The sequence below is a fragment of the Bos javanicus genome, chromosome 23 (assembly GCF_032452875.1).
Source record: "Bos javanicus breed banteng chromosome 23, ARS-OSU_banteng_1.0, whole genome shotgun sequence".
NCBI classification, from domain to species: Eukaryota; Metazoa; Chordata; class Mammalia; order Artiodactyla; family Bovidae; genus Bos; species Bos javanicus.
The window spans coordinates 4,675,994-4,703,822 of record NC_083890.1 but is presented as its reverse complement, the minus strand read 5'-3'; the positions used below and the strand labels follow the sequence as shown (position 1 = coordinate 4,703,822).

General features: G+C 37.3%; 1 protein-coding gene across 1 annotated transcript in view; it reads right to left on the bottom strand.

The window, feature by feature from the left end:
- Nucleotides 1–334: 334 nt before the first annotated feature.
- BMP5 (bone morphogenetic protein 5) overlaps nt 335–27,829 on the bottom strand; it is a 141,758-nt gene continuing 114,263 nt past the window's right edge. The window contains exons 4-7 of the mRNA XM_061397809.1: nt 21,290–21,484; nt 8,386–8,462; nt 6,405–6,515; nt 335–2,347 (exon numbers count right to left, since the gene is read on the bottom strand). Coding sequence (XP_061253793.1) covers nt 2,198–2,347; nt 6,405–6,515; nt 8,386–8,462; nt 21,290–21,484 — 533 coding nt within the window. The 3' untranslated portion in view covers nt 335–2,197. The remainder of the gene's footprint in view (nt 2,348–6,404; nt 6,516–8,385; nt 8,463–21,289; nt 21,485–27,829) is intronic.

Here is a 27,829-nt window from a genome sequence, read left to right as displayed (position 1 = left end):
CTAGCCAAAAAGACCTGAGTAGTTTGGATCCTGTTAAAACAGACCAAATTATTCTGATTTCTTGTAATAGTTTGAGTATTCAAAGTAATACTAAGCATTTTCTCTAACAGTTATTTGAAAATAAAGTGACTGACCATATGCGCAGATATTATATATATATATATATATATGCATACATATTTTGAGAAAATATAAAAATACTCATGCTAAATATCTCCCTTCTTAAATGAAAGAGAATAAATAAGGTCAATTCCCACCCTAATCATTTATTTTTTTGCTATTTAAAAATTTTCCGTATTGTTGGAACAGATTAAGAAAATATTTAACTCATGGATGGTTTCTTTGCTCATTTAATAGTTAGTTACTTATCAACAACACAAAAACTAGTTTTGGTGATTAAAATCATGTAATCCACAAACATTTTAGATCTGATATGCTTAGAGTCTCATTTAGGACATACTTATATTTTGTATTCCTCTTAAAAAAATAAAAAGCCAAATCAAGAACCACAATAGAAACTAGCATCACAAGTTTAATATATTTTAAAACATAGAAATATATTTAAACAGCACATTTAAAGAATAATATAATAGACTTTCATTTCTTATTCTTATAATGGTATACCATTAATTCAAAAATATATTACTTAATGTACCCCCAATAGAGTTATTATCAAGTTTACTTTAAGATAATCTGTATTTTAAAACAACATTGCAATATTCCTGAATCATGAACAAACCCATAACATTTTTAAGCTATTTTTGATACAAGTTTTACTTAAAAAGTCCAAAAGGGTGATTAATAAATGATGCTTTATGAGTATTTTAGATGAACTGTAAATAATCCTAGCCGTGGAGCCCACATAAATAGCAACTTATGCACTAAATGTCATTCTTCCAAAAGTCAGTGGGTTAAAGACAAGCCTTAAAAGGCAGAGAGAGAAACAGAGAGAAAATAAATTAATTTCAGAGGGAAGAACACACAGGCACATACACGCAACAGAACCTTCCCACTTGGAATTATTTGTGCTTGGAGGAAGGTTTACAAAATCCCCCTCCAAAATAAGGTTTTCAATGAGCTCATTCTCCAAGATATGAAAAATGGATTTCAGCTGTTCTTTCGAAATGGCAATTCTGTCAAAGCCATTCTGGGATTTGGGGTAATTTCCTCCAGTTGAGTTTCAGTGCTTTTACCCTAAATAAAATCCCTTGCATCACATCAATCAGCAAACTCAGTTATAAAAGAGAGCTACAGAAAGCGGCTCTGTCGGTCGCTTTGCTCGGGTATATTTTATGCATGCAGTGACTCTCATCTGAGGGGAGGGAAGGGGAGCACGTGTAAATGTTTCTTTATTTTGGACTGTTTTTAAATCTAAAAAAAAAAAAAACACTGCAGTAGTAGTGTTCTAGATAATAGGCAGACATGATTTATTTGAGGTAAGAAGGTTGTACTACGCTTTTTTAGTGTTAACTTGGAAAATTATGGACACAGGCTCAAGTCTGTCTCCACAGAATTCCTGAAGCTTTGAGCTCTTTGCAAAATCTACAACCGGTGAGCCAAGAAGGAACGCTTTCCTACAGCTAAACCAATTCTGTTCAAGCAAACAGTTACAACAATTACGTGCAATCTTTCAGCTTCTGTGTTCTGCTCCCGTTTATTTACTCAAATCGAGCTCAACATTTCACTTTATCTAATGAAGCAGAAACTCTCAAAGAAAAATTGTGTTCCTCCAAGCATTTTTTTTTTTGGGGCTGGTTATTTTTTTAAGTTTCATTCTAAATATCAATAAATATCCTATCAGTTTACATTGGCACAGCATAACCAAATGCATTCAGCTTCCTTCAACAATACTTAACAGTCAAAGGAGTTCTGTCTAATTTCAGAAAATCGTATAAAAATTACATTAAAAATATTGAATTGAATTGGACTCAGCATATCCTATTAAAAATTAGACTGGGCAATTTTTTGCATAATGAAGTGAGCTAAAATACATTTTACTGCAAAGGCATCCACAAAAGAGAATATATACCTTTAAATAAATAAAAGTGACTATATACATGCTCTTGTACATAGGTTACAGAGATGAAATGAGCCAGACTAATTTTATTAAATTCCCCTTTTATCTGAAAGGATATTTTTTATTGTAGTCATAAACCTCCATACAGATCTTTTTTCTTATTACCATTATTATGCACTATTAGTGGCAACCACACGAACGCACGACCATATTTCTGTACTTTTTCAAAATGACATTGGAGCTGTCATCAAAGTACAACACAGAGATGGCATTTAGTTTGGTTGGCGCACAGCAAGGCTTTGGTACGTGGTCAGGAAACATCAGGTGAACCTGGTTGGGTGGGAGGAAGAAAAGGTTTTACTTTTTAAGAAATAAAATAGATATTTTGTCTGCAGTTTTAAGGTGACATTCTTGTTTTATCACTGACGATCAGGCACTCTCTTAAGTTACCTCCCTCTCTTCTATTTTTGCTCCATGGTGAGGTGAGCTGGGAGCTGGTAGTGAAGGATGTGTATCCTTAAGTATTAACACCTAGACTCGACCCACTGGTTCTAATTACATGTTGGGGCTTTGAAAAACATTCTACCAAGGAAGGAAAACTCTCTCTATGGAATATTCAGTGGAAATTTTCCTGGAGGAAAGAACATGGTAACTAGGACTGGGCTGCTTTTAGTTAAAATGGCCACTTCTAGGTACTTCATGAGAAACACGTAAGTTACGAATGCAAAATCAACAAAGCCACAGCACTCGACTGTAGAAAGATCTGGATCTAAGAATTATTCGTAAAAGGATAACTAAACAATAAATCAACGCATGTTTAACAATAAAATTAAAAGCATGCAAATTCTGCATTTCCTTTGGTAAAGGAAGCATAAAAATCACAGCAAAATAAACTGCAGGTAAAAATCCAATACTTGCTTTAAAGCAATGATTTCAACTCTTCTCCCCATAATGTTTTACCAGATTGGCCAGAGTTTAGCATCCTTTGACTTGCTTTCTCCCCTAGACAAGTGCCCAAAATCAAGCTAAGTTCAATCAGAAGAAAGAAGCCTAGATATGTTACAACTTGAATATACATCCCTACCTCTCCCCCTACAAAGCCTGAAAAGGTAGCTGAAACATGGACAGTGAAATGCTTAAGTAAAGGATTTGTTCTCATTTTCTGCAAACTGGCACGTTTACCTCTGATCTTCAACAATCAAAGAAGGAGCCAGAACTCAGTTCCCCCTTTCCACCCGCCTACCCTGGCCCTTCCCCCAGAGGAGTTTATGGGAAGTCCCACTGCAGAGTCCTCGGGGATCGACAAAGAGAAAATACAGCTCTTAGAATCTTGGCTGCAAACCCTCCTGGCTGAAATGATATAGGAGTCCTGCCTATGGACAGACATGGCAGGAAAAATGAGGTGATCCGACACGGACGTGAAATTTCCTAAGACCTCACAAAGCTGCAAGCTGGATGGTTCTCCAAATTTCAGAGGCAGCCTGAAGCCCTCCTTGGCTTTATCCTCCTCAACCCCCTCACCCGTGATGGATGGATAACCCCCTGCTTCAAGGATCACCTCACCCAGCCATTGTTCTGAAAAAAAATGAGATTGTTCTTCCATCATGTCTCAAACGTGTTCGCCACAAACCTGCTTTCCTTTAACAACAAATGTGCCTGTGTTCTTGTTTCATGTCCATCACAAAATAAACAGAATGCACAATGCCAGGAAAAAAAAAAAAAAAAAACAGAAACACCGAACTTCCCATGTTCCCTTCAAGTTCTGTGATGACTTATGCTCCACATCCCAGGACAGCGATACAGACGAGGGGCCTGTTCCAAGTCCGTGTCAGCGATTTAAAAAATGTTTGTTTTTAGACGCTGCCTTCTAGACTACAGTCCTAAAAGCTGACAGTATGTAATTATATATTTATTTTTAAGAAAAGAAAAAAAAAAGAGAGAGATAGGGGTATTTGACAGAGGTTTTTCAATAATTAAGCTTTGCAGAGCCTGAGCGAACTTGGATGTGTTAGATGCATATCTAAGGAAACAGCGAAAGCTCTCTGAGTCATTGAAATGACAGTACAAAGAGCTTAATTTCTGGGAAATTAAGTGGCATTTCTCTATAAATAGTGGCTGTGTTCATCTGTGACCCTACAGATGGACAGTGAGGAGGGCTCTTCCTCTAAGGCATGAAATGGAAGCATCCTTCTCTCTGCAACGGGCTTTCAGCTGATAGAAGGCTGGACCCCCAGACATTCATCTTACTGGAGGACATCTGAATATAACAACTTTTCTTATGCTGCATACCTGCTCTCCCTGCTCCAACACTGATACCATATATCAGGACGTGCTTATAGGGCTTCCCTCATGGTTCAGTGGTTAAGAATCAACCTGCCAAAGCAAGGGACAGGGATTCAATCCCTGGTCTGGGAAGATTCCACATGCCAAGGGTACCTAAGCCTGCACACTGCAACTGCTAAAGTCCATGCACGTAGAACCTACGCTCTGCAACAAGAGAAGCCACCAGAATGAGAAGCCTGAGCACCGCAGCTAGAGAGCAGCCCTTACTTGATGCAACTGGAGAAAACCCAACTGCAGCAGTGCACACCCAGGGCAGGCAAAAAAAAAAAAAAAAAAAAACCGAAATAAAATTTGTTAAAGAAGTGCTTATTTTTATGGATAGCATAAAAACATATCATAGACATAGCATGGACATATCAAAACTTAAAATACCCCTAGGAATTGACTCTATACTTGCATATGGGAGGCTCATTGGTCAAAAATCAACAAAAAGAAGAATATTTCTATGGCATTGGCAGCACAAAGCAAGCATGAAAGAAAATGCTGGTTGAAATTTAGACTCCATTTCTTCACTTTAGACAGTGAAATAAGAGCTGTAGCAACCTAAGGTTTTCTTTCAATTTATATAAATTTTGCAATCAAGGAAGAAATAATAGTTTCTCCCCACACCTATAAGTTTGCTGAGTATGATATATTAAAGAAATTTAGGGTGTAGGGAAGGATAGATATGAGCAAATGTTTTCCATTCATTATTAAAAAGCAACTTGATAATTTTACATGATTGTATTCTGAAATAAATCTCTTCAAACTTGGGGGAGAAAAGAATATTTATAAGTGACTACCTTTCAAAATACATATTTGTTTTAGTTCTCTGCTTCCACTCTACTTCAAGGTTATTTCCAAAGTCTTTAACAAAATCTATGTTCTAGTTGCCACAGAGGTGCATCTCTGTGGTCTAGCTATCCGCTAGTGCCTCTGAGGTCAGTAAGATGCCAACAAAACGTCAAGTCAAGGATTTCATCCGTCAAGGTGTATACACCATTCTTACTCAGAAGGGAACTGGGATGTTATTTCCATCAACTTTAACTTTTCAATAAATTTCAAAAGAAGATAACCTTCTGAAGAGTCAACTCTTCACACATTCTAATAGCTGCTCTTTCTGTTGGTCATAAATAAGCTTTACCCACAAAGATAGATTTTTTTTTTCTACAGCTCCTGCTCTCCTACTGTTATCTACCAAATAACTCTATTCCCATCAGTGTCTTGATTCCAAAATTATTTGTTCTCTTCCTTCTGTCCTGATTACTTATAGTTGAAATGCTCCTGTGAACCCAGTTTTGATGTGGGGTCACATCACACAGCCTATGCATCTTCTAGAACCTCTTCCTCGTCTGCCAGAGGCCGCTCCCCCATCACATTAAAAGGTACGGATGTTGGAGTCGGACTCTCAAGGGTTTTCCTGAGCTCATAAGATAAGTACAATCACTGAGAGACCATGAGATTAACATTTCATTATCTCCTTCATAAAAATTAGCCTATATTAGTAGAGATTAAATCACTTACATTCCTAAGTATGGGAGGGAAGAAATGAAGATTAATTTCCACCTTAATGATTATAAATGAAAAAGATATCAAAAAAAAAGGAAACAAATCTACTTGTATTCTACACTGAAGAGCTTCCATGATACCAAAGTATGTTATGGAACATTCTTAAACAAGGAGTTTAAAAGCCCTCAGATGAAATTCAGCACAGCTATTATTCAAAGTTTTTGTAATGACTGCTAATGAATGGTTAGGTTAGAAACAGCCCCTGCGTGGTTAATCATATTGTCTACTGAAGAAATCAGTGCAAAATACCATTTTGTGTGATTGCTCCAATTTTCCTTGCTGAATCTTTCCTCATTTTGGAATTAGGATTTTTCTTTAGAGCAGCCTGAATTTCCTGACTATATCCACATTTCTTACTCTGGCACAATTTTTACGTTAGGAGTTTGAGAAGAGAAGAAAATGCATTTTTAACTCCAAATAGATGCTTTTCTTTAAAGTAACTTTATAAGAAGCTTGCATCATAAACCACTTTCTATTCTACCAAAAGAAAACTTACCAGAGTCTGAACTATGGCATGATTGGTGGCATTCATATGGGCATTGAGTGGAAAAGAACATTCTCCATCACAATAAAATGCAGCATATCCTTCTGGCGCTATAATCCAGTCCTAAAAATGCACGAAAGCAGAAGAAATAATATCACCAACATAAAAGCACAGAAAAACAATTCTTACAGAATACTTAAATATAATTAATATAATTCAATATAATATAATATTAAATTAAATACTCTGGATTGGTTTCTCTTTTTGGTCCAACAATTATTCTAATAAGACAGGCTCCCCCAAAGCCTTTAATTTATGATTAAGCTAAAGTTTACAACAAAAGTATAAATATTTTCACAAGGAATTGTCCTCTGTAATTTCTCCCAGAGGTCACTACATAAGATATTCCTAGCCTGTATTAGCCCATATATTCATGAATAAAGCTGCAATCGTGAAATAGCATTCTAAATATTGTTTAAACAGGAAATGATGAACTCTGCAAAGTTCAACTGAACCAGAAAGGAAAAGAAGAATAAACTTAATTGAGATAATTCTCATTACTTCTTAATAACTCAGTCCTGCTTTAGAAGCTTGACAACCTCTTAAGGCGCTAAGATTTGTTCCTTGTCCTGTTTTTCTTTCCAATCATGTGTCAACTTTATAGTCTCTTCAGAAGAAATGAGTTGGAGAAAAATCCTAAGCATTGTATACGAAAGATTTTAGGAAGCTAAAACATTGGCACTTCAGATGGTGGCCCTGATTTTTTTTTCCCAGAGATATAAAACTTGTCACTGATGTAAAATTATTGAACAATTAATGTTGAAGGTTTATCATAAAGTTGAAAATGCTCACATGTGACTATCACTTCTCAATATAATAGCTTCTATTCTGAGGATCCATTGTAATGGAATAATCTAACAATTTAATTTAAACTCTTTTGGCATATGAAAATTACTGTGGTTAAATCTTCCTCCTCACTGTTTGTGAAGCTTATGTAAAACACAGCAATATGATTTCTAAGTAAAAGAAAAAATTTTTTCTCTACGTCTAACTTACCACAGACAGAGTCAAGGATTCTACTTCCTATACCAATAATTTGTGACTGTAGGAGGCAAATGGAAATTGCTTGAGTTAATCTGAAAAATGGGAACTAAAATGGAAATTTGGGTATATTTAAACAACAGGGCTTCTTTTTTTCACTTTCTAAGGTTGCATTTGTTCTTCAGCATAATTTTTTTTACCATAAACTCTATTAATTATGTTTCAATAGTGAAAGGATAATGCAGAAATAAAAATGATGTGGATAATCCTTATATGGAACAGTCAATGTCAAAAATAATTGGTATGTTCATTGCAGCACTGTTTACAATAGCCAAGACATAGAAGCAATCTGAATGTCCATTGACAGATGAATAGATAAAGATGTGGTACATATATACAGTGGAACAGTACTCAGCCAGAAGAAGAAACAGAATTGGGTCATTTGCAGTGATGTGGATGGACGAGAGTTTGTTATACAGAGTGAAGTCAGAAAGAGAAAAACAAGTATCTATATACAGAATCTAGAAAGATGGTCCAGATGCGCCTGTTCCTGAGGATAGCAATAGAGACACAGATGTAGGGAAAGGGTGTGTGAACCCAGCAGGGGAAGGAGAAGGTGGGACGAATTGAGAGAGCAGCACAGCCGTATGTTCACTACCATCTGTAGAACAGGGAGTGAGTGGGGCTCAGCTCGGTGCTCCGTGATGACCCAGAGGGTGAGACTGGGGGCAGGTGGGAAGGAGGGCAGGGGGAGGGGATACAGGTACACAGATAACTGATCCACGTTATTTTAACAGCAGACAACACTGTAAAGCAATGATACTCCAATAAAAAATAAAATAAATTATAAAAAATAACTGGCTGCTGTATAGGAAAGATTACAAAGATTAAAAGAGATTTAGGATTGATACAAAGCAGAAAAGAAGCAACCAATTTGACCGACCATTCTTACCTGCCATCCCAGATCCCGGAAACTCACATAGAGTTCATGCTTTTTACAGGCTTGTTTTTGTTCACTGGTGTTATAATCTGAAGGTGAAAATCAGATTGTCAACAAATGGCAGTCTATCGGGTATATTAATATTTCTTTTGTGAGGTCACTTATAAAGTCAAAAGGAATCTGTATTTGAAGTTGTAGAACATGAGTTTGAATCTCAAAGCGAAAGCCACTTACTAACTATGTGAACTTCAAGCAAGTCACTTGTGCTGAGTTTCTGCTTCTGTAAAATGCAGACCTTGAGGGGTCCGGACGAGGATCAGGTTGGGTCCTTTGTGTTATGACAACAGTAGCCTGATACCTGCCACTCAGTGAGTGCTCATTCATTAACTAACTCAAACCGCAGTTGTGCTTACTATACTTAAGCATATAAAATATTCAAACACTATGTTTTGTATTCTTTCACAAGGCAGGCACTGGGAAAGTACCAACTGGGATGTTCCAGAGTACATGTTATCTTAATATGTATCTTAAACTCAGGATCCCCAAAGTGGAGCTGCTGATTGCCCCCCACCCCCAGACCAATTTCACCTGCAGATGACTGCGAGCAACTTCCCAGGCAAAACAAACACTGTAGTCAAAACATACTCTGGCCTCTCACCTCCACAACCAATCTGTCAGGAAATCCTTACTCATTTTACCTTCATTTGAAACTCAGCCACCCTCACCAGCTCCATGACTGGCTCTGGTCCACGCTGCTATCCTCTTTTTCCTGAATCACTGCCACATGCTCGCTGCTATTCCTCCTGCTCTGCACTGTCCCCATCCCATCAACGCAGCCAAGTGGACCAAGCGTCACGCTCCAGCATAATGTCTCACAGTGGTTCCTGCATCATCAAGGCTCCCAAGGTTCTACGTGATCCAGCCCCATCACCCTCTGGCCCATTTGCTCTCCTTCACTCTACTCCAAACAGCCTCTGCGCTGTTTTGCACACAGGTCTGCTTTCTCTCACCTTAGTTCCTTTACTCTCAACAACCCCACCCTTCCCTGCAATGCTCTTCCCCTGAATATCTACTTAGCCAACGCTCAGAGCTTCCTCAGCTCTTAAGCATCATCTTGTCAACAGAGCCTTCACTGACTCCCCTGTTTCATATCCTAACCCCTGCTCTCATATTTCTCACCCCTCCTGCTCTGATTTTTTTTTTCCATTTTGCTTACCATCCCTTAATATGTTACACCACTTACTCGTTCACCATGTACACCATTTCTTGTCTGTTTCTTCCCTCTAGAATAGAGTGTCAGCTCTCTAGGGGTAAATATCTTGCCTGGCTCCATTTGGTTCTCTGATACCCCAAATGTCAGAAACAGGGCCTGGCACACAGTAGATACTAAATAATTAGGAACTGAAGAATGGATGCTTCAGAATGTTCCAGGAATGGCTTGAAGCAAAGGAAATACACACTTTCTGTAACTTATTTTGGAATATAATCTGAAAAATCCATAACCTTTGATAATTGTTGAAAAAAATTAAGAATTCCACTTGCATCTGGAATAAAGTAAAATACAAAAGAAAAACAGACCATTACAGAAAATGTCTAGTCATGCTTTATAATGGAACCCATTTTAATTATTTCCAATGCAAAAAAATGAAAGAGGAAAAAATTTAGGGTGATGGGAACTGCGAAATAATTTATTTTTAAAGAAGACAGCTAATGTTTTCTTCTAGGAATAAATACTACTTTCATCTGACAGTTGTCTCTGGCAAATCAACATAGAAGTTTGCTATAAAGAGCAGCCTGTTGTAAGGTGTCACCTTCCAGTTTAATTATCCTCAACCTCTAATGAAAATGAAGTCACATCAAAGATCTAAAAGACCTGTCTTAACAGATCCTGTCATCTGCCTTTCATAGTGACATCAGCTAATTATTTAATTAATGTGAGTCTAGCAAAGAAGGTAATGATTAAATCTGAATGCAGAAATCCTTTTACTTCTAGACCAGTGTTATTCCTATGTGTGACTACCTTCATTAAACCATGTAAAACAGAGAGCCAGTAGGAATTTGCTGTGACTCAGGGAGCTCAAACCGGAGCTCTGTGACAACCTAGAGGGGTGGGATGGGGTGGGGTGGGAACAAGGTTCAAGAGGGAGTGGACATATGTATACCTATGGCTGATTCATGTTATGTATGGCAGAAACCAATACAATATTGTAAAGCAGTTATCCTTCAATTAAAAATAAATTTTAAAAAATTCCTATCATAAAAACACATCAGTCAAAGAAAACATAGAAAACTTGAGCAAGGAAACTCTGACACTTTGTTCATGCATGCATACAATCATTCATGCACTAACTACATTTAGTAAGCAACTACATGCCAACACTGAGCACAGGAGAATGAATACAATTTCTGTCCTTAAGATGCTCACTGTTTTATTAACAATAAACTAAAAGATCTGAAAAAAATAAATATATAGATAATGACAGAAAATGGAGGAAATTGAGCATTTAGCACTCCTCTTCTTTGGGTAAACTTTTAATTGAAATAGCAAAAAAAATTAACTTTGCCCAAGCAATGAAGGAGCATAAAGTACAATAAGTATAATACCATGAAATGGATAAGTTTGAATATTATATCATTTTTAGGAAAAAGGAATAACTCAAGTCTGGTATTAGTTTGACTAGATAAACTTCTTGATATTTAAAATAAATAAATAAAAATTTTAAAGTGTCAGCTATGCATTAGAGCAAGGGACAGCAATTTATTTTTCCTCAAAAAGGACAGATAATATATATTTCAGGCTACGGGGTTTCCTTCACAATGATTCAGCGTTGCCCCAGTAGCATGAACGCAGGATTTAGGATGTATTGATAAAAGGATGGATGTGACTGTATTTCAAACAAACTTTGCTTATGGGTCCTAAAATTTGAATTTCACATGATTTCTGCATGAAACAAAATATTATTCTAAGTGTTTTTTACACATCTAAAAATGTAAAAACCATTGTTAGGTCATACAAAAACAGGCAATGGCTTATTTTGCCAAATCCTGCATCAGACAGTCATGGGAATATTTATTCATCCATCCTTGTCTTAATAAAAACCATTGAATGTGAATAAAGACCTTATATCCAATAACACATCTGAGTATATGTGAAAAACTATAACTATGTCTATGGCCATTTGAATTCTGTGTTTATAAAAAAAGAAAGTAAAACTTAAAAGTCAAAATAGATCTGTTCCATCTATGCAGCTTTTCATGCAGGCTAAGTGATGTATATACTGCAACATCACATAAAGGTAACGAGCAATGAAATTTATAACAGAATCTGGTTCCAAGAGTCTGATTTCATAGAGCGTTTGGACCATATGCTTAGTTGGTCAGAAATAAAAATTAATGGATACTGAGTAAATGTTGTACCCAAACCAGCAAAGTCTGTAGTTAGCTTTACTAAATGGTTGGCAGAAAAACCTCTGAGAAGAAAGGCAAAGAAATTAGATTTATATTTTTTAAAAACATTGATCGGCAACCCTTCAAATATGACAATGAGCTGGACATGACGCTGCTCTTGACAAACCTGCCTAGAATTCAAGAGTGTCACCAGAAACTGCTACACATTCTGAAGTCACAGCCAACACTAGAAAAGCATTCCTCAACCACGAGGCAGGTACCACAGACAGTATTTCTGTTTTGCCTGTTAATGGCAATAATATTGGAAACCAGTGCCAAAACAGTGACTATTGTTAAATACTTGTTGCCAATTTGTTTATGATCAATTTCTGGAAAAAAATGCAAATTTATGTTTTACAAGCTATTTGATTATTTTTTCTTCCAGTTTTATTGAGATGTAATTGACATACAGCACTGTACAACGTTAAGATGTACTGCATAATTGTTTGACTTACATCCATCGTGAAATGATCACCACAGTAAGTTTAGTGAACATCCATGATCAAGGACTTACAGCTGAACAAGCTGGGTTTAGAAAAGGCAGAGGAACCAGAGACCAAACTGCCAAACATCCACTGGATACATAGAAAAACCAACAGAGGTGGGAGGGGGGTTCAGGATGGGGAACACGTGTACACCCATGGTGGATGCATGTTGATGTATGGCAAAACCAATACAATGTTGTAAAGTAAAAAATAATAATAATAAAATTTTAAAAGAAAGAAAGAAATCCGCTTCATTGACTACGCTAAAGCCTTTACTATGTGAATCACAACAAACTTTGGAAAATTCTTAAAAGGATCAGAATACTAGACTACCTGACCTGCCTCCTGAGAAACCTGTATGCAGGTCCAGAAGCAATAGTTAGAACAGACATGAAACAACAGACTGGTTCAAAATTGGGAAAGGAGTCAATATGTGTCAAGACTATATATTGTCACCCTGCTTATTTAACTTATATGCAGAGTACATCATGGGAAATGCTGGACTGGATGAATCATAAGCTGGAATCAAGACTGCCAAGAGAAACATCAATAACCTCAGACATGCAGATGATATAACTCTAATGACAGAAAGTGAAGAGGACAAAACAGCCTATTGAAGAGGGACAAAGAGGAGAGTGAAAAAGCTGGCTTAAAATTCAACATTCAAAAAACCAAGATCATGGTATCTGGTCCCATCAGTTCAGTTCAGTTGCTCAGTCATATCCGACTCTTTGCGACCCCATGAATGGCAGCACGCCAGGCCTCCTTGTCCATCACCAACTCCCAGAGTTCACTCAGATTCACGTCCATCGAGTTGGTGATGCCATCCAGCCATCTCATCCTCTGTCGTCCCCTTCTCCTCCTGCCCCCAATCCCTCCCAGCATCAGAGTCTTCTCCAATGAGTCAACTCTTTGCATGAGGTGGCCAAAGTACTGGAGTTTCAGCTTTAGCATCATTCCTTCCAAAGAAATCCCAGGGCTGATCCCATCACTTCATGGCAAATAAATGGGGAAAAAGTGGAAACAGTGACAGATTTTATTTTCTTAGGCTCCAAAATCACTGCAGACAGTGACTGCAGCCACAAAATTAAAAGATGCTTGCTCCTTGGAAGAAAAGCTATGACAAATCCAGACAGCATATTAATAACCAGAGACATTACTTTGCAAACAAAAGTTCATATAGTCAAAGCTGTGGTTTTTTCAGTAGTCATGTATGGATGTGAGAATTGGACCATAAAGAAGGCTGAGCACCAAAAAATTGATGCTTTCAAACTGTGCTGGAGAAGACTCTTGAGAGTTCCTTGGAGAGCAAGGAGATTAAACCAGACCATCCTAAAGGAGATCAACCCTAAATATTCACTGGAAGGACGATGCTGGAGATCAAGTCTAATACTTTGGCCACCTGATGCGAAGAGCTAACTCATTGGAAAAGACCCTGATGCTGGGAAAGACTGAAGGTGGGAGGAGAAGGGGATGACAGAGGATGAGACTGTTGGATGGCATCATTGACTCAACGGACGTGAGTTTGAGCAAATTCCAGGAGACAGTGAGGGACAGGGAAGATTGGCGTGGTGCAGTCCATGGCATCACAAAGCGTCGGACACAACTTAGCTACTGAACAGTGTTCTCGGATATACACAAAATTAAAGAAATAAAAGATGTTCTTGTTTTCTGATAAGAACTCTTAGGATTTACTCTTCTAACAACATTCATATATAACATACAACAGTGTTAATTATATTTATCATGTTGTATCCTTAGTATTTCTATTATAAGTGGGAGTTTATACTATTTGACTGCCTTCTTCCCGTTCCCCCTTCTCATTTCAATAATACAAATTTAACCTTTGTCTTAGTTTGATTTGTTAAAATTCATTTTGTGTTAGAAAAAAGTGAAATGCATGGTAAATAAAACTTCTGAGGTCTACACAGGGCCTCAATGGTTTGTCCACTAGTCCCTGAAGAAACCACCAGATAAATGGACACATGCTAGGTAAGCTGTGAAGAGCACAAAAGAATATCCAAAAAACTCCACAAACAGGTACAGGATTCTTTGTTTTTTTAAAGTCTGGTGTTAGTGTCTTTGAGGAATAAAATATAGTTAAATCTGTAAAAGAGAAGAAAAAAAAAGTCCAAAATAGAATTCAACATTTAAACAATCAACAGCTTAAACTAGCCAAATAGAACGAGATGCTGTGTCTCAAAACAGAGGAAGAGACATCAACATCTCTTGCTTAATACCCTGGGGGAGGTCACAGACATCAGTCTCCACGCTGCAGGAGTTCATTAATTAATAGAAAATGAAAATGTCAAATGAATGAAGGCATGACGTGCCTATAAAGTGGCAGGTGCAGTGTTACTGGAGTATTCAATAATGTAAATTTTGACATGGCCTTTGGGGTAGAGAAAATCATGGTAAATCCCAAATAAATAACACCACTCCCAAAGATGAGGCATTTCAAATGCTACTGCTACCCTGGTTTAATCCTCAAGTCCCACATCCAATGAACCCCTCACCGAACTGACACATAACCCAGTAGGAGTCACAGTTATTTATTTGTGTAGGGATTTGTGTACAAATGTGTGACACAGAACAGACACCACAACACAATAACTGTCTGGTGTGTTCGCTTGACTCTGCTCAGCAATGTGTCTTTGTGGATGATGCAGAGGACGTGCTCACCTTAGAGCTTGTTGACATAAAAACCCATCCACAAACCTGTCTCCAAATGCCTGCAAGATGTCTCTGCGTGAAAGTTTCTCAAATGCCTCCAACTCACTATTTTGGCTTCTGACCTCATACTCTTTCCATTCCTTCTACTTGGTTAATAGGATCTAGTGGCTCAAGCCAGAAAATTTAATAAATACATTTCTTGATTTTCTTTCATTCTCACTCCTACCCAACATTGAATCTGTCCACACTCCCTTTAAGCGACCACCCTCTAGCCTAGTTAACCTATCAGAGTCCTCTGCACTCTTGGGTACCTCGTACTCCCCCAACATCCTTTCTGGGAACTTGGGCCTAGGATAACCCTTCATCCCTGACTCCTCTTTGCTCTCTGACCTTGAGTCTTTTGCCTTGTTGATGGAATTGCTCTTTTTCTTTTGCCTTTACTTAAAGTACTAATGTTCCCAGTGGAGGATCCATCCTTAATGTTTCTCTCTTACTCCGGTTTCTAGTAAGCACTCAGCTTACTGACTTGTGCTCAGCTTCGAGTCTTGTGCTTCATCTAACCACTGGGGCTCAAGGCTGCGTGCGCCTTACATATTCCACTCACACACCCATCTCTGGAGTCCTGCTAACTCCATTCCATGTATTTTGGATCCCACTTCCCTTGTCTCCAATCTATAATCTTCATTGCTTAGAGGGTTAGACTAGATTCCTAATCATATTTTGACATCCAGTTTCTCCCTTTGGCATACCATCCTTCTTTCTGATGCCAAATTGAACTTTTTAAAAATGCGTATCTGATGGTGACACTCGTTTTTCCAAATGCCTGCATGGAAATACCACAGTTACTGACCATTATGACTTGGTCCCTGCATAACTTTCTAGCTGATATCACACCGCTCTCATATAAGAATACTAGCACTCCATGGCCATCAGACACTGCTATGTGGTTCTGTAACTGCATATAAGTTCTGAAATGACTTCACCTCCATTTATGAAAAGTATCTATTTTTTCTCATTGGAATCATGCTCTATCCTTACTGATCCCACACTTCCTTGTATCTACTCTAGTAGAATTGATCTCCTGATAATTACTAGCATGCATGTCTTTGCCACTGTCTAAGGGAATGCCTTTTCAGAAGCAAGATTCTGATGCTACCCATCTTGCATGATCATGTAGTTAATGCTGTGTCACACTGTGACACATTCATTTAACAATGAATAAATATTTTGCAATAAACCACACCCAGACATATCATCTCTAGAATTCTCTCTAGATAGAAACTTGACAATAAGTGATCAGCGGAATGGGTACGGATGCAAAAGTCTGAACTCTTTAGGCACCAGTTCGGAAAAATCAAACCATAATTTGGTAATAATGATTATGTTTAACCCTGAATAAGTATACACAGTGTTCTCCATTCTTTATACCCATTAACTCGTTTAATCCTTGCAACTCATGTAATTTTATTCTGTGAGGCAGGTATCATTAATGTTCTCACTTTCCAGATGAAGAAATAGATGTAACATGCCCTGTCCAAGATTACACAGCTACTAAGAGGTGGACCCAGGGTTAAATGACAGAAGGAAAGATAAAGGTACAGATGAATGGGGCTTCCCAGGTGGCTCAGTGATAAAGAATCCACCCGTCAAGCAGAAGACACAGGTTCTATCCCTGGGTCAGGAAGATGCCCCGGAGAAGGAAATGGCAACCCACTTCAATATTCTTGCCTGGGAAATCCCATGGACAGAGGAGCCTGGAGGACTACAATTTCATAGTGTTGCAAAGTCAGACACAACTGAGTGTGCGCGTGAACACACACACACACACACACACACAGATGAATAGATAGATAAAAAGATGGATCGAACTAGATCTAGGTAACAAGCTAACTATTATTTGAGAAGGGATCTTCAAAATTTTGCATATTCAGAGCTTTTAGTGTTAATTACTATAAAACCATGTGGATTAAAACCATTCTCACTGGTGCAGCCTTGCAGGATTTTTACTGCAGCATTGATTTTGAAAGCCCCAATTTAAAAACAGCCAAAATGTCTTTTTAAGAGTGACATGACTAAATAAATTCTGACAAAAGGAGTGGCGGATTCATTTTGATATTTGGCAAAACTAATACAATTATGTAAAGTTTAAAAATAAAATAAAATTAAAAAAAAAAGGAGTGTTGAATATATTGTAGCAGTATAAAAAAATGAAGTCACTAATTTGAAAGATGGTTGAAATATGTTGTTTAAAAAATCCATAAGACCAACTATATGATACCAAGAGTGAACATTAGGTAAACCATAGACTGTAGTTGATTGTGATGTGTCCGTGTAGGTTCATCTTTGGTAAGAAATGCACCACCATGGTGAGTGGTGTTGATAGCAGAGGAGACGATGCATTTGTGGGGTAGGGAGTACATGGGAAATCTATGTACCTTCCTTTCAATATTGTGAACTTAACTGCTCTTAAAAAAGTTCATAAAAATAGGAACCCTCCTAGACTGTTGGGGAGAATGTAAATTGGTGCCCACTATGGAGAACAGTCTGGAAGTTTCTTTAAAAAGTGAAAATAGAACTATCATACGATCCAGCAATCCCACTTCTGAGTGAGAAAACTATAATTTGAAAAGGTACATGCACCCGTGTTCATAGCAGCACTATTTATAAAATTGAGACACGGAGACAATTTAAATGTCCAACAAGAGGTGAATGGATAAAAAAAGAAGTAGTAAACATGTATTGATACAATGGAATATTACTCAGCCATAAAACAGAATGAAATAATGCCATTCGCAGCAACATGAATGGACCTGCAGACTATCATACAAGTGAAATAAGTAAAACAGAGAAAGACAAATATTATGTGATACACTTATATGTGGAATCCTAAAAAAAAAAAAAAAAAGATACAAATTAACTTTATGTACAAAACAAAGACAGACTTAGATATAGAAAACAAGCTAATAGTTACCAAAGGGGGCTGGAAGAGGAGAGAGAAATTAGGAGTTTGGCATCAGCAGATATACACTACTGTATATAAGACAGATAAATAACAAGGACCTACTGTACCACACAGAGAGCGATAGCCAGTATCTTATTATGACCTATAAGAGAAATGAATCTGAAAAAGAATATGTATCTATATAACACATGATAAAATCATATTCTCCAAAAGTGACGCATATAGGGAGGAAAAAACTTGGAAGTACTTGTATTATGTTGATAACAGTATATCAGCATAACTTATCTTAAAAGAATTAAGTGATTAAAGGAGAATTTTAGCTTTATTTGTGATTATTTTAAAAAAATAAAATTATGTATTAATTATATAACAATGCACTCTAAACAAATAATTTCAATGGATTGTTCTTTCTGGTTTTGATTAAAATGTTTGTCCAAGAGGAATGACTTTACATTGTATCCATTAGGCAAGATATAGCACTTGTCAGAGTTGGGAGTTGCAGGCAGGGCACCAGTGGTCGTGATACCAAGCTTGTGATAAGCACCTTTTCAAGCAGTTCTGCAGTAAACAAGAACTTGCTCTGTGCCTTGCAAATACTTTAAATTTTGAATGCTCTATTGTTTTTGCATACTGATATAGTCCTTCAAATAGCATCTTGCTCTTGGTAGGTGCTTTAAAATCTTATCAACTTAGTGCCTCTCCAACCCAAAGGGTGGTAACGTTAATATTCAGCTATTGCCTACATTTCCTTTCCCCTAAACCCAAGTGCAAAGGAAAATCAACTGTGGTGGCTCATTGTGAAGTAAGTAACATCTCTCACAAAGTGTCTGCTCAAAGTTCTTGCTAAAAACCTAAAGAGCAGCAAAGACAGAGGGTTTCGGCAGAAAGTCTACGGGCAGTGGTTCTATATATGCACAGCTGAAAAAGGAAGCTAGTTCTCCCAGACGGTGACCATGTTAATTTCCTGAATGTGTGTTGGTGCAGTTGCTGTTTTGTGTTGGACACTGTTCTAGGTTCTCCCACAGGGGCACAGAATAGTAAAAGGGCACTAAGAAGTCAGAAGACAGGACTCTTTGAAAGAAGAAAGGGATGAGGTAAAGACAGCAAGAATGACCTGGGTTCTGCACTGTTGGAGATTTTTAACATTTGAGAATATACTTTGCAAAAACAAAAAAAAAATGCAACCAAGCAAACTTCGAATACATCTCTCCATTCTCCCTACTGACCCCCTTTCTTAGTTACAGCATCTTCACACAGTGTTTCAATCATGGATAATTTTAAAATTTCACTAGCATTTCAAGTCTCCTAAGTATCAGATTTTATGTTTATATTAAACCCCTGTCTTTTGGGTCAAATCCTACGAGAACTTTTCCCGTCTGCTTGATTACTACCTATTGAAAGGTTAAGTCTCATACACACAGACCAACTACTTTCTTTCTTCTTATTATCAAAATATGAACATGTTCCAAAACCACCTACTACATATTTCACAGAAATGGGTGCCAATGACACACTTTTTGAAAAGAAAATATTGGTCTATATTAGAATAATTTTGTACTCTAAATGGTGTTAGGAAACTGGTGAAAAGTTACGTGATTTCTGCTTCGTGTGTTTTATTCATTTCTAGTTATAGAAGCACATTTGTTACCTGTGGTCAGGAAGGGAAGATAAATAGATTTCACCAATAGGGAGAAAGACTTAGATGATTTCATTTGCTTCAATGCCTCTGCCAGAGTCATTACCAGCTCTAATAATACGCAGGTGACTTTTCCCTTTGAAATTTTCTCAAAAATTATTTACTGTTCTATTCAAGATTTAACAAATCTTTTTCTTAATGCAATCTGCTACATTAAATTAAAAACATTTCAACCCATTTCAGAACCATTCTATATGAAAAGAAAAATATACAACTTTGACAGGCTAGTATTTACAAGGAAGAAAAGTTCTTAGAAAGTTATTTTTCTCCATCTTTCATATTAAGCAATTAAAATTTTTGCCAAACTAAATATCTTGTGAAGATCTTTATAAAATAGCCTTGTAATAAGGTACTAATATCACATTTACTTTCAAGTGAAAAAGACAGTGAAGCTTATTTGATGGAAAATTATTTTAAAGCATGATTTCTGTGTAGAATGTAATTTACTATAATGCAATTTCATAGAACCCTTCCTTGTGCTTCTGTTGTTAGATACATAAAATAGACTTCTCTCTAACACACTTCTCCTGTGCCTTCACTCTAGGAGGGTTCCAGTGAATTCCACTTAGTATTTTTGCTAAGAGTCCCAGGGTCAAAAAAAATTCTATATATTTTTGTTTCATTTATAATCATTAATGGCAAACACTGTGTGGATGTGTCTTTCTGGAAGAGCAAAACATTCGTATTTGCTGAAATACCTATGCAGAGGTCATATCTGTTTTGTTCACCAGCTCATTCATGGTGCCTCACAAGTACACTGCATATGGTGGCCATCGACACAGAAGAAGACACATTTTACAAATGAACAAACACTTCGTACTAACTAGTGATGTTCTAGGGCAAGTTTTCTCCTTCAAATAGGTTTATTTTTCATAGATAAGACAATTCCTAGGAATAAAATAGCCATCATTTTCATCTAAGAACAGCTTATAAAAATTTGTTTGCAACTGAACTAAACAAGGTACTCATTGGTACAAAGTATATAATTAAACTACTTCAGATTTTATCATGTAGATAAGTTCAGATCAAGTGTATTTTTTATCTATCAATTAATAGATTAAATTGCAAGTACAGTGGGATCAACTGTGCATTTACAACATTTTGTTTGATTTCATATGAGCATGTATATGTATACACACACTCAAAGCAAATTATCCACATAACATCTCTCTAAATAATTAATGGGAATATAAATATTAACTTAATTTCCATACAATCTACCCTGCTTCTTTTGGCAGAAAAATTAAGCTCATGATTCACATGTACTGTTTTAAGTACCAAAGGAATATTTTTATTTTGAATTTACTTGTTACCCATCCATATGTGAGATTTCTGGGAAAGGTCAGCTCACAAGTTGTGGAGTTCAGTTTGGACTAGCTTTTGTTGATGTAGCCATTTAATAATTTTATTATTGCCAGCTTGATTTGAATTTGAATTGCATCTTTCAGCAGATTTAGGTAAGTCCCACTTACTTTAAAATGAATTGCTGAATGATTTGCTAATGAAACATTTGGGGGATGCGAGAAACACGGCTGGATGATTTAATAGACCAAATGAGGGTATACCAGGGGGTAAATTTACTGTGGCTACTTGATTTGCAACATACGACCCCATAACTCTCTGTGCAGAACTGCAGCTCTGGTTTTATCTTACCTCCAACACTGGACATTCTAGAGGAGTCCTGATGAGAGCCGGATTTATTGCGGTTTTGATTTTTTCTCTTGTTGGCTGCTCTCACAGATCGGAGAAGTACCTCGCTCGCCTTGAAGAAGGCCACCATGAACGGCTGTTTTGACTGAGGCCCATGTCGTCCCACGAGGCCGGCCGACTTCACGTTGATGCTGTGACCTGGAACCAAGGAAGGGGCACTGGGGTTATTAAGAAGAGATGAAGTTCAGCTGCTGAGGGGTGAGCTCAGAGGGTCCGTGGAAAAAGGTAAATGTTTGAAAACACCATCAGAACCTTTTATTTGCGGGCCAAAGAATCTCATAAATGTGGAAAATGTACTGTTACAGACGATTATCCATTCTTGGCTTTCCATTTCGTATCTCCCTTTAGCCACACAACACCCCCAGGCCTTCACTGTTGGGCTCTTTCTCAGACCTGAAAGTTGATAACGTTCTAAATGGCTTGACCACCATCAGGCTGGAAATGTCCGTGTTAACCAGTGATTTCAGAAATATTAGCTACAGGCACTTCTGCATTAAATGCCTTAAAATTTTCCTTTGTGTGATTAAAGCTGGATAGCTGGCTGGGTGTTTCTACTTTTCCCTGCTTCTTTGGAGACTTTCCAGGGTTGATAAACCCCTCCTCACTTCGGGCCTGTGCCCAGCAAACTTTACAAAGCTGTGATCCACTTAAAGCACTTCAAAGAACCTTCCAGAGGCCCCTGCTGGGCATGGAGCTTTACTTTAAGCACCAGGTCTTTCTCTATGTAGAGGATTTTGAAGCAAACATGAAAACTTCAAAATTTTCTCTGCGCTTGGACACACTTGAATGATGTTTACTGAAAGGATTTCAGAGGATGCAAATCAAGCCTGGAAATGCTCAGAAAGGAGAAAAATTCCAGATGAGCTTAGTCTAAAGCAGTCTGTGTCCTAGACCCTTCTGAGTCCACTGCGGTGGGTGTTTATCAGAAAAGGAGTGCGCACAGGGTCTGCGCTATAGTGGGTGAGAAGTCAGCTGCCCTAGAGACTAGAAGTAGATGTTGATCACATGCTTCTCCCATTGGAGAAGCAAAAATAATACTCATCACTATAACAACATCAAATGCATTTGGAGCACTTGCTATGTACACTAGGTATTCTTTTCTTTTTTAATATTTTTATTGTGATAAAAGTCACAAAATATTAATATAAAATATACTATTTTAACCATACCTTGCACAGTTCAGTGGCACTAAGTACATTCACACTGTTGTGCAACTCCAACCATCATCCATGTCCTGAATTTTTCACCTTCCTAAACTGAAACTTGTGTCACTATTAAACGCTAGTCCCCGTCCCCCTTCCCCATCTCTTTCAACACCTGCAGCCACTGGCATCTACCATGATACTTTCTGACTCTGTGATAGGCAATTTTCTTAGTGGTTTCCATGCATTATTTGATTTGATTTCACAAATACTTTAGGAGTTAGGCATTTGTTATACATTTTACAATTCACTCTTGTTATGATCTTCTCATTTAAAATAAATATCCCAGAAAATTATATATGTGTGTGTGTGTTTTTATGTATGTATGTGCATATATATAAAGAAAACTATTGACCGATAAAAATTTCAGTGAAAATTACCCAGAGAGAATGAAGTATTTAACTTTAAGTTGTACATTTAGTTGAAAATTACTCAAAGCTCATGCAAAAACAAATTCTACTCCAGATACAAAAGTTACCAATCTTTTCAGAGTAATATATCATGTGGTTAGAAATACGTGCATGATTGGCTGTGCCTTGCCCCTGGAGGGATGTGCCAGTTTTCTTAAAATATTTATTCAGTCAAGACTGTGCAGCAGCTTCAGTGCATTATAAGACCTAACCCACCTTGGAAGAAAGAAATCAAGTCCCTGAAATGGCATCAGTGGCATTTTAGCAAATAAACTCTTGCTCTTAACACAATTTATTTTGGCAGCATAAACACTTTTGTGTATACTTGTATCGTGCAGGGACCTTCTACCGTCAGAAAACGAGACTGTGTTAAGTGAGGTGGTGCAGCTGTTGCAAGGGACACAGAAGTCCTTCAAATGTGGAGATACTGGTTGAAAAAATGCATGTGTGTCAATGCAGACAGCATTCACTGGTGTCCTCAACAATCGCTCATTGGGAAAACTTGTTACATTCCTACAAACGTGAAAATAGCCGCTCCCTTCCCAAATGCCACTCCACTCCATCCTAGCAGAGAAAGAACTTCAAAATAATCAGAGCAGTAAACCTTAAACAAATAAGCCTATGGGTTTCTCTTTTAAATGCAAACTTACAGTGGCTCCATGCCAGAGTCTATATTTCTTAGAAAACCTCTATCACTGGCATAAATGAAAGAGGCAGTTTGATTTGTGGTCAGAGTAGTTTCCATTCTACTTCCACTGTAACAAATGTATTAATTCAGCTCAGACTTCCTCCTTCTGGCAGCCCTTTTGCTGTAAAAAGAGAAATTAGAAGTTCCAGCCAAATACCATACCTTGAACTGACCCACCTCGATACATAAACACTTTTACAACATGTTTATTCAGGTGTAGCCCTTGAAATTGGTTTAAGATGTTTCCAGTGACAGAGAGCACAGCAAAAGAAAAAAAGAAAACCAGAACTGAGAAACCTGACTGTGATGGACTAGAATAACTGGCGATCTGTTCTTTAAATTTTGGATTTTTTTTTTTTTTCTGTCCTGGAACACAACATAAAAAGTATTTGTTGAGCTTTGAGTTTGATGTTTTAATGAAGTGTTAATTTAACAGGAACGAAATTTTTTACTTGTATACACGGATAACTGCAGAAATCATTTTTTAGTAGATGATCTTTCTAATATTGAAATAGGTCGCCACACGACACACAAATGGAATACAATAAAATCAGTTTTCTATTCATTACAACACACTGACCCTATTCTCATTAAATAGGCACTGAGCCCAAAGTTCCAAATGTCTTTGGTTTATAAGAGGGTACCTTTTGTAATTATTTGAAAGACTTTCAATATTTTGATTTTTATCTCTGGAGAAAGAAGATTGCTCTCAAGATTTATGCTTTGAAAACTATAAAGGTGTGTGTGTGTGTGTGTGTGTGACAAATACGGGTTTCTTGGTCTTTACAAAGGGGGACATTGTGTGTGAGGCAAAGTCCCCTTCAAACAAACGTGAACTCCTTTTAAAATAACTTTTGATATTATTAAGTTTCCTCTTGGTTTCCTTTCCACTTCAGCAATGAGGTGACTATTAAGATTCCATAAGTTAATACTTGCTCAGTGGGTCTTGATCTTGAGCCACACCATGGAAGCATTATTTGGCCTTCTCCTTCAGACACATTACACCTCCACTGATGATGTTGACTGAACCTTTTGAATAGGGCTGAACAGTCGTTCTCCTTAGAAGTGCTAAAGAAATCCAGACTCTATTGCAGGTATTAAAAGTAGGGAATCTTTCATAAAGTCTATTTAACAATGCTGACTTTTACTATTTAAGATACAGGGTGATTTAGATACTGCAAATATATCAGTAAAGAAACCTACGTGAAACATTGTGATTTAGGAAAACCATTATGTACGTAGACGTGTATTACAGTGGTTTTATTTTTCAAAGCTAATCCTCATTTTTGACTTCTCATTAGAAAACGTGGATAGGAAACAAGGTCCCGCTGTACAGCACGTGGAACTATGCTCAACGCCCTCTGATAAACCATGATGGGAGAGAATATGAAGAAGAATGTATATGTAAATATACGCATTGGCTCAGATGGTAAAGCATCTGCCTGCAATGCGGGAGACCCAGGTTCAATCCCTGGGTCGGGAAGATCCTCTGGAGAAGGCAATGGCACCCCACTCCAGTACTCTTGCCTGGAAAATCCCATAGACGGAGAAGCCTGGTAGGCTACAGCCCATGGGGTCGCAAAGAGTCGGACATGACTGAGTGACTTCACTTTCACTATCACTATACTATATATAAAGAATATATATATATATATATCATTGAAAAATTAAAATATAAAAGAATATAAACTGGAAATAAAAATGACCTGGGGAAATAAAAAGAGTAATAAAATGGTGATAAGGGACACCAACTTGGAATCCACGCTTAATCATTTTAGGATTCAGACAAGTCTAGGCATAGCTAGAAGACGGGTAAGCAAAACATCAGGCATATATTTGGAAGAGAATAGAAAGACCTAAAGGGAGAGAACTCATCATAAGGAAAAGGTGAAGCCCTAGAGTACAGATTCAGAATAATGTCCCAGTGAGTATGAGGAAGCAGGGATTTTGAGTCTGTAACTCAGTCTTCCTTCTGGCCTTGCTCCAATGTTTGCATGATGAATTCCTTAAGAACCAAGGGGATTCATGGAAATCTAACAGATCTATTTTTACCCAAAGTCCCTATAAAATCCTGAGAGAGCAAGGGAGCCCTACTTTGGTGTTTGGTTAATGATGTAACACAAGTGATGGCCAAAGATTCTTCCTACCTCAGAAAAGTGGTTTCCAAGTAGCTCCACACTGGTACAAGGCGGCAGCCCCAGGATGTAGGTGGGTTCAGATGACCTACTATAGCAGCGTCAGCTTCAGAGAGTTGCAGCAGTTCAGAGGTACGCCAAGCAGCAATCTGATGGCTTTGGAGGTTTTAAGGTAGATCCAAAACTGTCTCAAAGTGAGGGGCAGGGCAAGTGATGGGAATAAATGGTCCTAGAACAGGAGGACACTTTCTTTATGTCACATCCATGTCCTGATCTTGTTCACTGGAAAGAGGAAATGGGCAGGGTGAGAGCAAGAGAGGGAGAAGAACTTGATTGTTGGGATTTGTTCAAGTTTAAATTCAGTTGGAATCTCCCACACAAAATGGGAGAGAAGATAGAAAAGCTTCTCTGAAGGATATATCAGCATTCCAGTGATTTCACTGATGGCAACGGGACCCAAAAGAACATGGTGCCCAATTATCCCAGGTTTATGTATCACAGAATTCTTGGATTATAAAATAAAAGGGGTGATCAGGACAAGTATGGGAGTCCAGAGTTATCATCTTTCACATTTGAACAAAGAATGCCCATTAAATCTTTCCATGTGAATTTTTTTAGAACTATTCCTATTTTGGCCATCTTGCTTTCATTTCAAAATTACTGTACAGTATCAAGGGAAGAGGAAGAATTTGAGAAGTGAATATTGGGACATTTCTCAGTTTTATTAACTGCGAAATGAATAAAGATGGAGTTAGGATAGTATCTTCTAAGGAAATAATTATTCTTTTCACACAAGAATCATTAGGAAAGTATGTGATGCTGGAGCTTTAACCTACACATTTTGCCATAACTGAAGATAAAGATTCCAGATTTGCTCCCCTGATCTGTATGACTTTATATAAGTCCTGGGTGTCAGAGTATTGTATTCATGTCTGCCTCTGAACACAACTATTTAAAGTTTGGAATCATGCAGAAGGTACACTGGCAAACCAAGGATCCATCCTCAACTGATTCGTTTTGTATTTCAGACTGTTTTTTTGGGGAAAATGTGACTTTTGAAATGTTTATTTCTTTAGAAACAGGGTTATTAAAGGAGCCTCTGACATAAAACAGCTCTTTAGAGACATGTTGATGTTATAAGGATAAGTGGTTCCAAATATGAGCATTCAGTTTCCTCCAGAATACACAATTTGAAAAACATTCATTTGAGGATTTATCAGAGCCCAAACATTGATATCACTGTAAGATGTTAGCATAAATTCCACTTTGTTTTTTTTCCCCCTATAAACCCACAGTAATTGAATGCTTAACCCAAAACACCTGTGATGAAACTTGTGCACAAATTACCTATTCTTCACTTCAGAAGAGCTCACAGCATCCACTGTGGGCTAGTTCACAGAAAACAAATCACTGCACTGTTTCTTATTCACATACTCTCTTGCTTTTTGCTTAGTTTCAATCTGTGATTAAATTTGATTTTGGTGCTCTTAAATTATAGTTCCCCGGCTCTAAATTATACTGGAATTGTACCTTTTTTAGAAACAGATGATTTAAAATGTGCAGAATTCTCTACCAGGCATATAGACTAAATCATTTTTATATCCGATTTTAAGGAATGTGGGGGAGATAGAATTTTGTCTACTTAAATTCCATATACATTTTAACTCAGTGAAATCTTAAACTAAGCAAATCGCAATCTAGCTATGAATTTCAACTGTGTTATAACTTGATGAAAAATTTGCAGTTTCTATTTTTATAGTAAAAGCACAGACCTATTGCCAGATATTTGAAGTATCATAAATAGAATTTTACATTCATGCTCAGAATTTTCCTGTTGTGAAGATGGTTTACATTGCCTTGTAATCTCAAACAAAAACAAGGAAAAGCTGGGATTTTAAACTATTTCAGTGATACTTAAAACTCCCAGTAATGTGGTATTAGCAAATTACATATATTCTTGAACTTCAGAGTGCAAGGTGGTTAGAATTTTTAGTGATTCTTCATGGTGATTCTGAGCTTTTATTTAACACTATTTAACAAGCCAGGTG